At 30.1% G+C, this 14,467-nt stretch overlaps 1 protein-coding gene across 1 annotated transcript; it reads right to left on the reverse strand.

Annotated features, from left to right (window-relative positions):
- Nucleotides 1–4,865: 4,865 nt before the first annotated feature.
- LOC107999359 (aminopeptidase N-like) lies at nt 4,866–14,134 on the reverse strand. Its single transcript, XM_017059124.3, has 13 exons — nt 13,909–14,134; nt 12,801–13,825; nt 11,496–11,960; nt 10,514–10,972; nt 9,847–10,030; nt 9,452–9,611; nt 7,693–7,774; nt 7,153–7,505; nt 6,717–6,994; nt 6,227–6,411; nt 5,606–5,902; nt 5,437–5,515; nt 4,866–5,361 (listed from the first exon to the last, which is right to left on the reverse strand). The coding sequence occupies exons 3-13, from the start codon at nt 11,957–11,959 to the stop codon at nt 5,161–5,163; spliced, it is 2,742 nt and encodes a 913-aa protein (XP_016914613.2). The 5' UTR covers nt 11,960; nt 12,801–13,825; nt 13,909–14,134; the 3' UTR covers nt 4,866–5,160.
- Between the last annotated feature and the right edge of the window lie 333 nt (nt 14,135–14,467).

Genomic DNA, 14,467 nt, shown 5'->3' on the forward strand with positions numbered 1-14,467 from the left:
GCGAAAGAATCTTTATACCACCAATTTGATTTCCTCGAAAAAAAAAAAAAAAAGAATTATTTAAGAATAATTTTATTGCTTATTTTATTACGAATTATATAGCATCATATATCAATCATTTATAATCACTAAAGATATTGATAATATTATCGAATTAATATATAATTTAAAAACAACAAAATTTCTAAATACAATTTTCAAATTTATTACGCAATCCTGAAATTGAAATTTGATATCGTTCGTTTTAAAATTTTATATCGTTATATCTAATTGATTTTCCAGATGATAAGAAAATATTTCGCAATTGAGATCCTTTTAAGATGCCCAGAACATTTACTGAGAAATGATAAAAGCTTAAAGTATTTCTCTTGTACGAAATCATTATTTAGCACGATTTTTTTATCGAATGACCGATTGAAACGGTTCATGTAATTAAATTTCTTGATCGATTCTCATCTGATCTTGAAGGCTCGTGGCATTATAACATAATTGGTACAATACGATATTACATTATCGTTTGCTCATAATATTCATAATGTGGGACAAGAATATTTATAATGTAATATCTTTGTTAATCCTTTTGACAACAATGATACGTTTGTTTTAACATTTTTTTTCAAACTGTAAATGCATCTCAATTTTGCTCGTTTATCGATATATCACTGATATTAAACTATATTTAGCGCAATCTAAATATAGTTGTTGATGTAACTAATGTAATTAATGATTCGATCGAAGATTTAAATTTATTATTTTTTTTTTTCACAATTTAATGTACTAAATTTTATAATTTTGCAAAAGAATCGATATAAATTTAATAGTAATAATAATAGTTAAACTACGATATTTAAAAATTCTAGACGAATATCTTCGTTTTCGTGGTCATGAAGAAATATTTTAAATACGAGATCTCGGAAAGTGCATTATTTATCTTGTAATCTGAAAATTAATCTCGTAATCTCGTTATCTCTATGCTTAATGATCGTCAAAATTTATACGCATTATTTCAAAGTTGTTTCGTAATTATATGGAATATCATAGTTGGTTGACAATTATAAATAATAAACTTCGATTCTGTCTCTGAGAAAACATTAAAGAATCAAATCAAATTATTGACGATATTTATCGAAGTTTGTTGAATGATATCCAGGAAACAATTTTTAATTTTTATATCAATAATAAAATCAGATGGGTCGCGCTTCATTAACCCAATTGTCCATTTAGGTTTATCATTAAATTAAATTGTACGAGACGTTGGAAATGTTCGTGATAATTAATGCTCATGTGCAGATAAAAGAATCTTGATACAATTGGCGATAATATGCTTAAATTTACTTTTTTCGACTTCAGCTTTTTTCACCTTCTCAAATGACAATATATGTATAACTTTGGAAAAGAAGAACATTTCAATAAATACAATATTTTATCTTCATTTCTTTCCTTGTCTTGAAATTTATTTTATAAGAAAATGGATTAGCCGTATTAAATCAACTCTGAAAAATTTCGATGAATAAATGATTAAACGATGGATAAATGTTAAAGAGAATAATGAAAATAATCCCTAAAATTGAAGATTGAAAAGGTATTTTCAAAAGAAAAATATTTCATACGTAACGATTAATTATTTTTAAAGAAATTTCATTAAAAAAAATATATTTACATTCGTATATCTTCATTAATTTTTATTGCAGAGTATTGAATTCTCGTTCTCATCAAAATTGTAGAAAAAAAATAAAATGGCGATTGTAATTTAATTAAGAAGATAGCAATAGTCTCAGTGCTATTTTTATACCTTTTTACTTTATAATATTTCTTGTTTGATTTATTGATCATTTATTGATCATTAATTTTATTGATCATTTTCATTTCAATTTTTTTTCACACACATGATAATATATATCGGAATCTTTTGTTAATCGTTCGCAAAAAAATCTTCAATCGAAAAGAAACGAAAGATAATTACGATTTGTTTAATCTACATTTCTAAAACCTACTTCGCATTTCACTTCGATAATAAAACTATTATCAAATCAGAATTACCTTATCTAGTTGATCCTGGCTATTGATTTTCCAGATAAGGATATCGAAAATAAGTTTTATTAGTCTAGCTAGAACGAAAAACATTTGAAATGTCAATTAAAAAACTTTTCCACGCGATTGCCACGAATAGCACGAGTAAATTGTTTAAGCTGAAGAGAAGGAATATTTTCCACGTGTGATATTATACGATTAAATGCTTTTTTACATCGAAATGTAAGATTATGATTATTGTCCATGAGATTTCGATAATATCGAATACAAATAACAGTTCTTTTTTCATTAATTTTTAATAATTTTACCTTTGTTTCAACTCTATGTCGATGCAGTTTATCGTTTATGCGATGCAACCTTGATATTAAATTTGAATGCTTAATTATCCTTAATTTTCTTGATAAGATTTAATTAAGACCATTATGCAATTTATTATATAGGATCAGAAAATAGGACGAAATATTAATTAGGAAATGATTTAGATGAAATAGAATAGATTCTTAAACTTCTCAAAATATTAAATTTATTCTATTCTATTTCTAAAAAAAATTTCAGTGATTTTTTTCCGAATTTAAAATCATGTGTATCGTATAGATATAATATTCGAGAAGGCATTTTGTTCTTGATGGAAAATTTTGCGAATCGTTAATTTGATAATAACATTTACGTTTGATACAACGTGTATATCCAGAAACTGGAATGCCAAGGAATATAATCCGTTTCGCGAGATAAGTATGTTACAATTTCTAAAAATATCAATCGATCGAAATATTTTTGAATGATTAATTCCCTAATAACGTTGATTATTTAGCCTCGATTCAACAGATGAATATTGGAGAAATTCTCGGATCGAAGATAAACGGCGATCTTTATCCAATTGATATCGCAGATCATCACTTTGTAATTATTAATTATTAAGCCTATTAATTATTAAAAAAAAGAATAAATAAATATAATTTTTTATCAGTATTTTAGAATATTATAATTATAAAAATTGCAAGAAAAATTATTAAAAGTAAAATAATAAGTAAGGATTATTGAAATTTTTATTGCAATATCGTATCTATCTATCATCATTTGTAATGACTAGATTGCGAATATATATTTTTTAAAAAACGATAGAATCTATTTACAAAATTTATTTAAATAATCAATATAGTAATTAAATAAAAATCCAGGTAAAGGAATTTTTAAATTAATTTTAAATCTCCAATGTACCATTACCAAGATCGTTGTGAGCAATATTCTTCCAGAAGTAAATATATTTATCGCATAATTTATCATAAAACTCGATCAAACTTATCGAAATTAGGAAAATTTTGAATCGTTATAACTTTGAAAATAATGACTTCCGGTCAACGAGTGAACGATCGTTAAAAGCGCGAAACTTTCCCCTTTAAAACTGTTTTTCATTTATCCCGATACGACTTCCGGTTCCCGAGATATCGTCGCGTAAAGGAAAAGGTAATTTTTGATCGTTTACTATCTCCGTCCTTGTTACTTACTCGGATCTCTCGCTCGCACCTCGTCTCATTGACCTATCCCAAACTGCAGACAAGCGACAGACGCATTTCCAAGAAAAAGTGTAGGTCAGTGAGTCGTGATCCTATTCCTAGTCTCTGCACCGTGTTAACAAACGTTATACCATTTTCAATCCTTGTATCTCGACACGAATTAAGATATCGGAAGGAATCAAAAAGCGATTTCAAATATTTACCATGTATCTGTAACTTATATTTTAATAATTGTAATTAATTGTAATTTTAAGAATTCTTAGCAATGAGAAATCAGCAATTGTTTCGATTACCAGACACTAATTTCCTTTACTTTTAACGATTGCAATATCACACTTGACAGATCAGATGATAAATGATAAATTATTCCGTTTTCTTATAAAAGAATTGCGTGTGGATAACGTATGTGTGTTATATTCTATTCTTGTAAGAAAGATAAAATTATATATTTTCACATTTTTTAATTGTTTGTAATTATTCGTATATACGATTATTTCAAATATTTAAAAAAAGTGGAATTTACGTATAAAGCGATTACAAATTAAATATTCGAATAATCCCGCAATTCATTCGTGATTCATTCGTGGTATGCGCGCTAGTGAGTATAGACAAGGAAAATAGATAGTAGAGAAGGACAGAGATAGGATAAAAATGTGGAAATCAGCGCCATCTTCAGTGTGCCGCAAATGAAACTCAATAAATAAGGACAGAAAATAGAAAGAAAAGGATAGAGATAGGGTAAAAATGTGGAAATCAGCGCCATCTTCAGTGTGCCGCAAATGAAACTCAATAAATAAGGACAGCAAATAGTAGGAGAAGGATAGAGATAGGATAAGAATTGACTGACAACGCCATCTCTCGAGTGTCAGAGATATCTTTTAAGATAGTAGGGTAAAGTAGAATTAGAATTAAAATATAGCGCCATCTCTTAATTATTTCAGAAATTATTTTTCGAAAAGATATCTCCGATACTCGAGAGATGGCGCTAACGGTCAATTCTTATCCTATCTCTGTCCTTCTTTAACATTTTCTGTCCTTATATATTGAGTTTCATTTGCGGCACTCTGAAGATGGCGCTGATTTTCATATTTTTACCCTATCTCTGTCCTTCTCTCGTTATTTACTCTCCTTGTCTGTTCTATTCCTGGCGCGTAACCACAAATGAAATACGGGCGCGTTAATTGAGCGCACTTTCGTTTTATTCTTTTCTTTCAAAAATATAACGTATCGTACTTTATCTTCATTCTTAAAGAATAAAGGATAATTTTTTCCAATAATTATTCTTTTAATTTGTAAACAAAAATCAAAATACGTAAATTCTTAACGTTAAAATTCTACTTTTTATTGCGTTCATATGTTACGTACAATATAATATAAAAATACATTTTCCACGTATATTTTCTACATATTTACAATTGTCTAGTTTAAATAATCGCGTTATATCAAAATATATTTTCAAATTCTTGCGAATCTTGTCACTCTGAATAACATTGTCCAACATGTCGCGATTGTATTGATGTATACTGTACAAGAAGATTATCGTAAATTTATTTCAATACTCGATCGCATTTTTGTTCTGACGATTCGTTCGCAATGACCTGATCTCAACATATTCTTAATAGAATCGACTAACAAATATTGATAATACAATCATCCAAGCAAACGCTACCAAACTGTTGCCGGATGAAAAATCTTGTTTTTGCAGCCATTCTTCGATCGACTTTTTGTTGTGCCCGATCCAATCTATGTTGCTGTTCGCCTTCAACGTTATATCAATATCCGTTTGCAATCCCTCTTTCAAGATAAGATGTGTTAACTGTAAGTTAAAAAAATTAACGTTTTTTCATACCAGAGCTATTCGACTCGTTGATAAAATAGATTATTATCATACCTTTCCAAGTTGATCGTCGGTCGTAATGCTAGCCGCGATTGTATCGAAATACGATTTGAGGTTATGTTCAGTTTTGTTTCTAAAAAAAAAAAAGAAATATACATATATATACATAAATATAAATTACAATAATTTTCATTGTACGTAATAAGATAGTATTGTTAATTACAGTGTCTCGTATTTGTCGTTGAGCACGTTCAAAACGATATCGACACCGCTCGGATGTTCGTTTATGATGTTTCGATACACGGTCGAGAAAGATAAGGAGGAATTTTTCTCGAGGGTTTGCAACAGATAATTCTTCAAAATTTCGGACGAGCTTGAACAGGCCAGGATCGGTGACAAATTATTCCTTTCATCTTCGTCCCATATATTTTTCACAACGTTCGAAGTACGGTTCCATACCTCCGCGTTTGAATTTCTCAGAGCGGCGCAGAGAATGTTGTTCTTCAAATTGGCGTCGAGTCTGTAAAATAAAATTTTTCTCGAATTACTTATTTTGATATTATATACGAGAAATCGTATAAAATTTAAATAGCGTGAATAGCGAACAGACGTAGAAAATTAATAGGAAGCCAATAGAAAACGGCATATTTTATAAGTTTTGTATAAATTTAGTAAATCATTTTTATTTGGTAAAATGTATATTATGTAACGATAGAAGAAAATAGAAGAAATCAAATAAAATAAATAGATATGAAGACATGCGTCCAATTGATAAGCTCAATCGATAAAAAGTAAATTTATAAAAAAAGTAAATGAATAAAAATAGAAATAAGTGTCAACTTACTTTTTCTTAGAATCCAACCATTCATTAAATTCATTATTCACGTAATCCACGCAATTTTCAACCCCAGCTCTGCAGCCCCAATACATCATGGTCGGTCTAAGCATCTTCGTAAGATGATCGTCGTTCGACTTAGGTTTGTAACCCACTTTTTCCACCAGGGATCTCATTATCCAGGTAACGTAACTCTGTAAGCGTTTTATTCGAGTGAAAAACAAAAATATGCGTCGATACATCGGTGCCATAATAAAATCTACTTATTTATCGATTCGTTTATTAAATTATAAGTAGAATGCTGCGATTATTCGTGCAAAATTCTTCAAAATTTACATTGTTATTTTTTTTCATATCATAGTATGCATTTCCTTTGTGAAATTCAAACTTGCTACAAACGAATCCGCAGCATAGGAATCTCTACATTTATCGAGCAATCGATATTCGTCGTTATCTATTGGATATTGGAAGATGTGTAACAAATTTCACAAATACGTACGTTGAACATTTGATAATGGTCGGAAGTTCGCATCATGACATTTAAGAAGTTCAAATTTCTAAATGTCGTTTGCCAAGGCATGTAATCCACTTCTTTGTGAAGGTACAACGTGAGATTTAACGCCACGTCGTAAAGAAGTTGATTAACGCGTGCCAAATTTAAAGCATCGTCGATCAATTGAGCTCGCGTTATGGGGCTCAACTCGGTATAATTGTTCGAGTTCAAGTAATCGTTTAACAATTTCCAGTTCTCCTCGTCGTAATTAACGCGATAATAACCTGGAAGGGGGATTAAAATTTTTCCAGATTGAATATAACAAAAGATGAAAGACAAGTGTATCGAACTTGTAGAAATAGACAGATGATAAAGAATGATTAATAAGGATTAAACCTCGTGAAAGCCAAGATATCAAAGTGAAACGAGACGCACTGCTCACCTGTCTGTAACGTGTTGAAAATAATTCCATCCCCTTCTTTAACATCGACATTCACGAATTCATCTTTCGGGCTCAACCACAACTCTGGCAATGTTATTTCATTAATATTGGACAAACGGAAATAAGTGAGTGGCACCCACCATTTCGTGGTGCTATTTTTATTCCCGTACAATAAAAATCGTTTTTGAGATATCTCGTACGTCTTCTCTTTCCTTATAACGTTCACCACCGGATATCCTGGCTTGTTCACCCACTCGTCCATAACTTGTTCGAACATTACATTCTTCGGCAACTCCTTCCCGTATTTGTTAAGATATTTGAAAAGATCCGACGAATCGGCATTTTTGTGGTTCCTGTAATTATTGTTGCGCTCGTAAGAGAGAATAATTCACGATGATGAATAATAAAAAAAAATATTCGAATTGATATTCATCTATATTGCGATTAATATTTTTCCAGTGAAATAACAAATAACAAAAATTAAGGAGAATTAATTCGTATCGCGCTCTTTTTCTTCCCGTTAAGTGTTAATATACGTACATCTCCTTCAGGTATTCCACCAAGCCATTTTGGAAATTTTCAAGCGTCAAAATGTGCGACATCATTCGAATAACCGCTCCAGCTGTAAAGAATATTATGAATGATTGGTGCTTCTTATTACTCGATTTTTGTATCTAATTTTTAATCGGAATAAAGCAATTATTAATTTTCTCAAGCTATTGTCATTTAATTTATTTCCCTCGTGTACGTTTTTTTATCGAATTTGTTTCGTGTAAAATTAACGTTTGTTTATTTATTTATGAATATTTATGTACGAGTGGCATATTATATCTCGATGCGGTATATTAATTTTTTCCAAAAATATCTGTATCCTTCTTTACGGAAAATTCGTCATTTTGACTGTTTGACTGTTTGACTGTTTTCAATAAATATTTCGAATATTTATTTTCTTTTCTCGCAAAAATTCGATTTTTTATCTTTAAAAGAAAAATCATTGATCGTTGCACAGAGAATTTGGATTTTTATAAAATATAAAAATCTAAATGATAAAAAATTGTAATAAAAAATTATAACTGCAGCATTTTCTTCAACAATTATGGAAGGAATTTTTAAAATGCAAGACAAACGCGAAATACATTTTAAATTTTGATTATTTCTTCGATTTTTTCCTATAAAAATTATTTTACTTATCGCAACAATTTAAAGCTCCTTTCCTCCTTAAATCTATTAAATTTTACTTTTCAAGTTTCTTCCAAAGCAAAATCTTCCAAGCAGAAATTGGTGTCCCTTTATCAATTATTATCATGCCTGTAATTGTGTTTAAGTAGTCCACTTATTACATTGGCATAAAATTCTTTTCATCTTTATCATTTCGTATTAACAACAACGTGTCGTTAAACATTTTACGTAACGCAATAAAATCTACTTTTATAAATCTCAAATTAAGAAAGATTAAATTATTATCTTTCTTTGAATCAATTTCTAAATTTTTCATTTATCAATTTTTATAATTTACAATTATCGATAGATATTATTTATCGTTCGTCTTTTTCTTTTCAAATTATTAGTATATATATATATTTAAAATGATCAGATTAAAAGAAAGAGAGAAAATCACGATCGTGATATTTTTTGTATCGATTCAATGATTCTATTTTCTGTTATTCTACAGAATAATAAATAGATCTATGAAACAATAACTCTTGACTTTTTCGTCGTCTGATAATATTTAGTTTCAAGATTAAATGTATTAACCGACTGATAAGATATGTTACATATTATCTCGCAACGTTGATCAATAAATAGAAATTATTGGAAGCTAATGACGTCTTTATTCACAGATATATATTTTTCTTTTTTTTTTATCTGATGCTAAAATGACTCGTATCTTTATCTTAATATCTCTCGAACGTTATACGTTATAATCAGAAGTAGAAATTTTTTTTTTATTTTCGAATAAAAAATCTTTTCCAAGATCATTTTTTTCGCCCAGCTTCCAAGTGAAAATTTCAAATATTTTTGAAAATATTTTTCAAACGTGCATCCATTAAAATAAAATATAAAGAAATAGACAAAGATGAAGAATAGAGTAAGAGCAATTAAAAGTTAATTTCATTGCCTCGAAGTAAAATTCCATTAAAGATAAAATAATAATAAAATAGAATCTCGTATTGATCTCGATCAACAGCTAAGTACTTTGACTAAGTATACTAAGTAACTGCTGATTAATTTTTACGCGAATATAATCGAAAATAAATTTTAATCACTCTTATAAACTCTTGTATATCGTTTCACTTACACTTCTGATACGCGATATTGTCGAACAATTTGCTGATTTCCGCGGGCGTGGTCGCGTCCTGGTTCATGGGTCGTGCGTTTGTACCCGCATCCGCAACAAAAGCGACCCCCTGCGTATTGTCCACAACGAATACCTCGTCTAATCTCCAGTCGGGCAGAACCTAACGAAAATATTAATCAGAATTAAATTAGATAGATTAATGCGATATTTCTGAAATGAATTAAAAATAAGAGTTTAAAATAAGAGATTAGATAGATCCTTGGATAATTTGTACGTGAAATACTTTTCACGAGTATTATTATATATCTTCACTTCAACATCGTGCTATACGAATTTTATTTTTATTATCATCGTTTATATATACGTGGCATGCAAAAATAATTGTTAATACTCGCCTTATGGGTGATGAAATATTGGAAATAATCCGCGAATCCTTCGTTCAACCAAATGTACTTCCACCATTTCGGGCTGACGAGATTTCCGAACCATTGATGGGTGAATTCGTGGGCTATGGTCGTGGTTACGCCTTGAATCGAACGCTCTGACGTGACATTGTCCTCGACGAGCAGAGAGCTCTCCCTAAAATGGATTAAACTTCGATTAATAATACTTTCAACGCGTCCGTGAAATTAAAAATCCAAGATGGCGGATATCGATTTTCGACAAGTAGGAAAAAAAAGATGGTGAAAAAAGCAACGAGATTCAAAATGATTGTACGTGCACACACGCACACTGACGACGATACTCGAACGCATACGCAAAAAGGAAATCTGTTTCTCATTTTTCACAATTTTTGGAAAAATTCTTTACTAACAATACTATTTCAACACTATTTCCACAAGCAAGAAGGGAGACAATAATTAAAAATGTATTTGATCATCGTTGCTTGTATTTTCTATTAACAGAAAGTGTCCCATGAATTCTCTGTTAAAAGGACTCTAATCAAAATATCTAAATGTTAATCAAAATAAAGTCTCGCGACTCAATATCAAAAAAAGAAAAAAAGAAAGAAAGTGTAATAATTAATAATTGAAGAGGAATAAAGCGATCAAAAAAAATTACCTGTAAGTAACGAGACCCCAATTTTCCATTGCGCCTGCCGAGAAATCTTTCAGCGACACTTGGTCCATTTTTTTAATCTCATTACCATACGGGATTTTCATATATTTGTCCAATTCTTTCAACAGATGCACGCTCACGTTCAAAGCGTATTTCGTCTGGTTCACGGCGTGCGGTTTCGTCCAAACTTTGAACTCGATACCGTTCTCGCTTCTCTCACTCGACTCGTAATCAGAGACCACGAATGCCACCAAGTAAGTGGACATCTTCGGCGTTGTCTCGAACTTGGACACGATCTTTTCATTTTCAGTCATTTTATTTTTATTTTTCGTATTCGAGATCGCGTTGTACAATTTCGAGTGGGTTATAGAGATGTCGAAAGTCGCCTTGAAATCAGGCTCGTCCCAACAAGGGAACGCTAATCGAGCGCCTGTCGGCTCGAAGTGAGTTGCGGCAACGTATCTGCAAGGCGCAACAACAAAATATTTGGAAACAACAGAGATTTGAAACGAGTCGTCGTCGAGAATTATTTTTACAGGGAAACCTGGACACTTTGGAGATGATAATATTGGAGATGAAATTTGTGGAAGATTTGTGCTTAGGATACGAATTCATTTAAGAAAATGAACAGTTGAGTAGTGAGAATATTGGATCAAAAAATATTTGTAGAAAACAGTGTTAAGGGAATTTGAATACTAATTGTGATTATTCGAAAATTAAGTATCCATTAACAAGAAATAATTCTCGACATTACAACTCTCAAATATGCTCGCACATATAATACGACGATCCTTTGGTGAGCAAAAGATCGTTGAAAAAGAAACGTGTTTAAATGATATTTCATTTTTCTATCTTTCTATTTATCGTAAATATGTAGGAGCAACAAGATAATTATTCTTTGCGGTATTATAAATTTTTCCAGAAATTAAAAACCTGCAAATGTCCATTATCGAGTTAGAGAAAATTTACAAGATGATATGCTTACTTTATAGTGTTGTTCTTGTCGATGTATCTACTCCTGTAAAATCCTCTCTTCTGATCGTTCAATTCGCCAGAATAATCTATCGTAAGTGTATAGTTCCCCTTTTTAATAAGTTCATCTTTCTCGGGTTTTACAATTAAAAGTTCTTCCTGTTCTACCAGGTCGTATATTTTAACTTTTATATCCGTTGTTTCATTCAAACTTTTCAGGCTTACGCTCTTGATATTGAGATTCTTTTGATTCAGTGTTATGTTATTAACTTCTTTACTTTTAACCTCGATCGCGATCTTCACATTGCCAGTGAACGTGAATTTATCCAAATTCGGTTCCAAACTTAACGCGTACGACGATGGTATGACGTCGGTTGGAAGCCTGTACATGTACTGTTTTTCCTCTCGAGGGTTGACCGCGAATAGAAAATTCGCTTGACAGATCGTCAAGCAGAGAAGCAACAATGCTTTGGCCATCCTGGATCGATAAATATTCACTCGATTATCTTTCGTGCAAGATCACTTATCGTACACTTCGCGTCGTGGATGTGTACGAGGGCGATGTTACTTTTCGAATTTTGCTGCGCGAGAAGGCGATTGTTTAAATAAGAGGACATACGAGGTGTAACGTTTAATTGAACTAAAGAATGTAAATATTTCCTTCCGTGAAATACTTATGTATATTGTATTCTTCGAAACTCGTAACTCTTTCGAAAAGATAGAATAAAGATTAAGATTTTCCAACTGGATACTGGAAACAAGTTTTCTCGAAACTGTACCGTTGCCTATCAAAAATAACAACTCTCGAGATGAGAAAAAATTGATTTAAATCGAAAGCTACGGAATTTGGCCAAATTTAATTGATAAAAATTCGCATAATGACGACTACTCGTTTATTTAACTGTATGTCAATAACACAATGACATATTCGTTACCAAATCTGTTCCAATCGAATTGAAATTTGAGAATAATTGGAGATAGATATTGTACATTTTAAATATCAAAATAGTGTCCGTAACAGTGTTTCCATACGACCAAGAATCGGTCGATCTTTTCTTAGACATACCTCGTACGTACGTATCCTTTCAGCGCGAGTTTATCGAACACGAATGAAAGGAAATAACCCATCGTGGTTAATTGAATCTTAGAAGAAAGAAAAGAGAAAGAAAAATCTAATAATAATAAATCTTCTCGACGTTTAAAGATTTCATAAAGATTTCATTGACCTCGATTCCAAAATTGTCGTTCCCCAAAACGATTTTCCGCGATCGTTCGATAAAGGAAAATTGTGCCGGATATTATTAACTGAACGACGTACCTTGATGATAAATGGATCAGCAAGCCGACTTTACACCATGCAAAATCCCCGGAAATAAATTAATTACGCGTCGACGATTGCTTTATGAATGATTTACCTGTAGAGGTGATTCGTGCTTTATAAGGTAAGGCACGTTGAGAAACCATTATCAAAAATCTGCCTAACTTTTCTTATCGATATTTCTTTATCAATCGGCGCGTTGTCACGATCCAAGTTATTATATCGTCGGATAGTGACCGATATATGTATACGTATATACATATAAACTTATTGTATCCGTATAAATTCTTTTTTCGAAATGATTGATCCATCGCACCTTGATCCATCCGTTTTATCGATAATGTGTTATTATGAATGGTTTATTGATGGTGTTCCAATATTTTTTTCATTTTTTTAAATGAACTATTCTTTTTTTTTTTAACGAATAACTTTTAAGGAAGTGAAATCGTTTCGATTTTTTAAATATAATTCCGTAATGGTGCCAGATAGAGTAAAATTTTTAATCACGAAACGTTTAAAATTTAATGCTTCATTTATCGATCTATCTAAAAAAAAATTTTTCAGGCAAAATTGTATGCGAAACTAGAAGTATTCAAATTTTATTGATTTTGTGTTCTGAAAGAGATTTCTCGTCGACAAAAATTACTCTACTCTCTAAATTACTCTGTGTAATAATATTTACAAGATATCCAATTTTAATTTGACGAATGGACAAATTTTTATGTAATATCAAATTTTATCAATATTTATCAAGCATATAATAATAATAAATAAAAATATGGAGCTCATATACGAATGTTTCATCTTTAAATCAATTTTGAAAATACTTTAATCTGGTACAATATTTTAATATTAATATAAATTTATAGTTATAAGAATACCGTTTTAAAATGGTATAAGGTGATATTGAATATAAATTGTAAATATAAATATATGTACAAATTCAATATTCATAAATTTCATAAATTTCTTAAATAATACGGTAAAATGATATGATCGATGTCGTTTCATTGACCTCTTATTTTCTAAAACAAAAAAAAAAAAAATGCCAACTGTCAATTCAGAAAATATAAATATAATATTAGAGATTAAATTTTTTATACACTACCTTATCTTATAAACGATTTTAAACAGTTTTATTTATTTAATATTTTATTTTTAAAAGAAATTACACGATTCAAATTATAAATTTTTTCGTTGAAAAAATTCCGAATTTTTATCCGAAAATTTTTGTATATACAGCGAATACAATTTAATTTATAGATTATCGAAGAATTGAATATTCCGTGTAGTTTAAATTAACTGGATACTGATAAGTCTTTATTAACTCGTTTCACTCTGTTTTATCGAAAGTACAATTGGTTGAACAATATTTCATTACGTTAGGTAACTCCTCATCTCGATTTACTAAAACATGATAACGTGATAAATCTTATCGTTCTAATTATTCTACGTTATTTATTGTAAAAGAAATATATTTCAATCATATTATAAAATCACTATTTTTTTTTAATTATTAAGAAAAGGTAATAATTATAATAAGAACAAAAAGAAATTAAATAATTTTCTTCTTTTCATATTTTTATGCAATAGAGAACGTATTTCGTTTCTTGCGATCATTTTGCAAGTATTACATCGTATAATTAACATATAATTATAATTTGATC

This window comes from Apis cerana, linkage group LG7 (assembly GCF_029169275.1).
Source record: "Apis cerana isolate GH-2021 linkage group LG7, AcerK_1.0, whole genome shotgun sequence".
NCBI lineage: Eukaryota > Metazoa > Arthropoda > Insecta > Hymenoptera > Apidae > Apis > Apis cerana.

Coding starts and splice junctions, on each gene's coding strand:
- LOC107999359 (XM_017059124.3), bottom strand. CDS start 11,959: ATGGCCAAAGCATTGTTGCTTCTCTGCTTGACGATCTGTCAAGCGAAT. Junction 10,031..10,513: donor TGGGGTCTCGTTACTTACAG/GTAATTTTTTTT, acceptor AATCCATTTTAG/GGAGAGCTCTCTGCTCGTCG. Junction 7,506..7,692: donor GTGGAATACCTGAAGGAGAT/GTACGTATATTA, acceptor CAATAATTACAG/GAACCACAAAAATGCCGATT.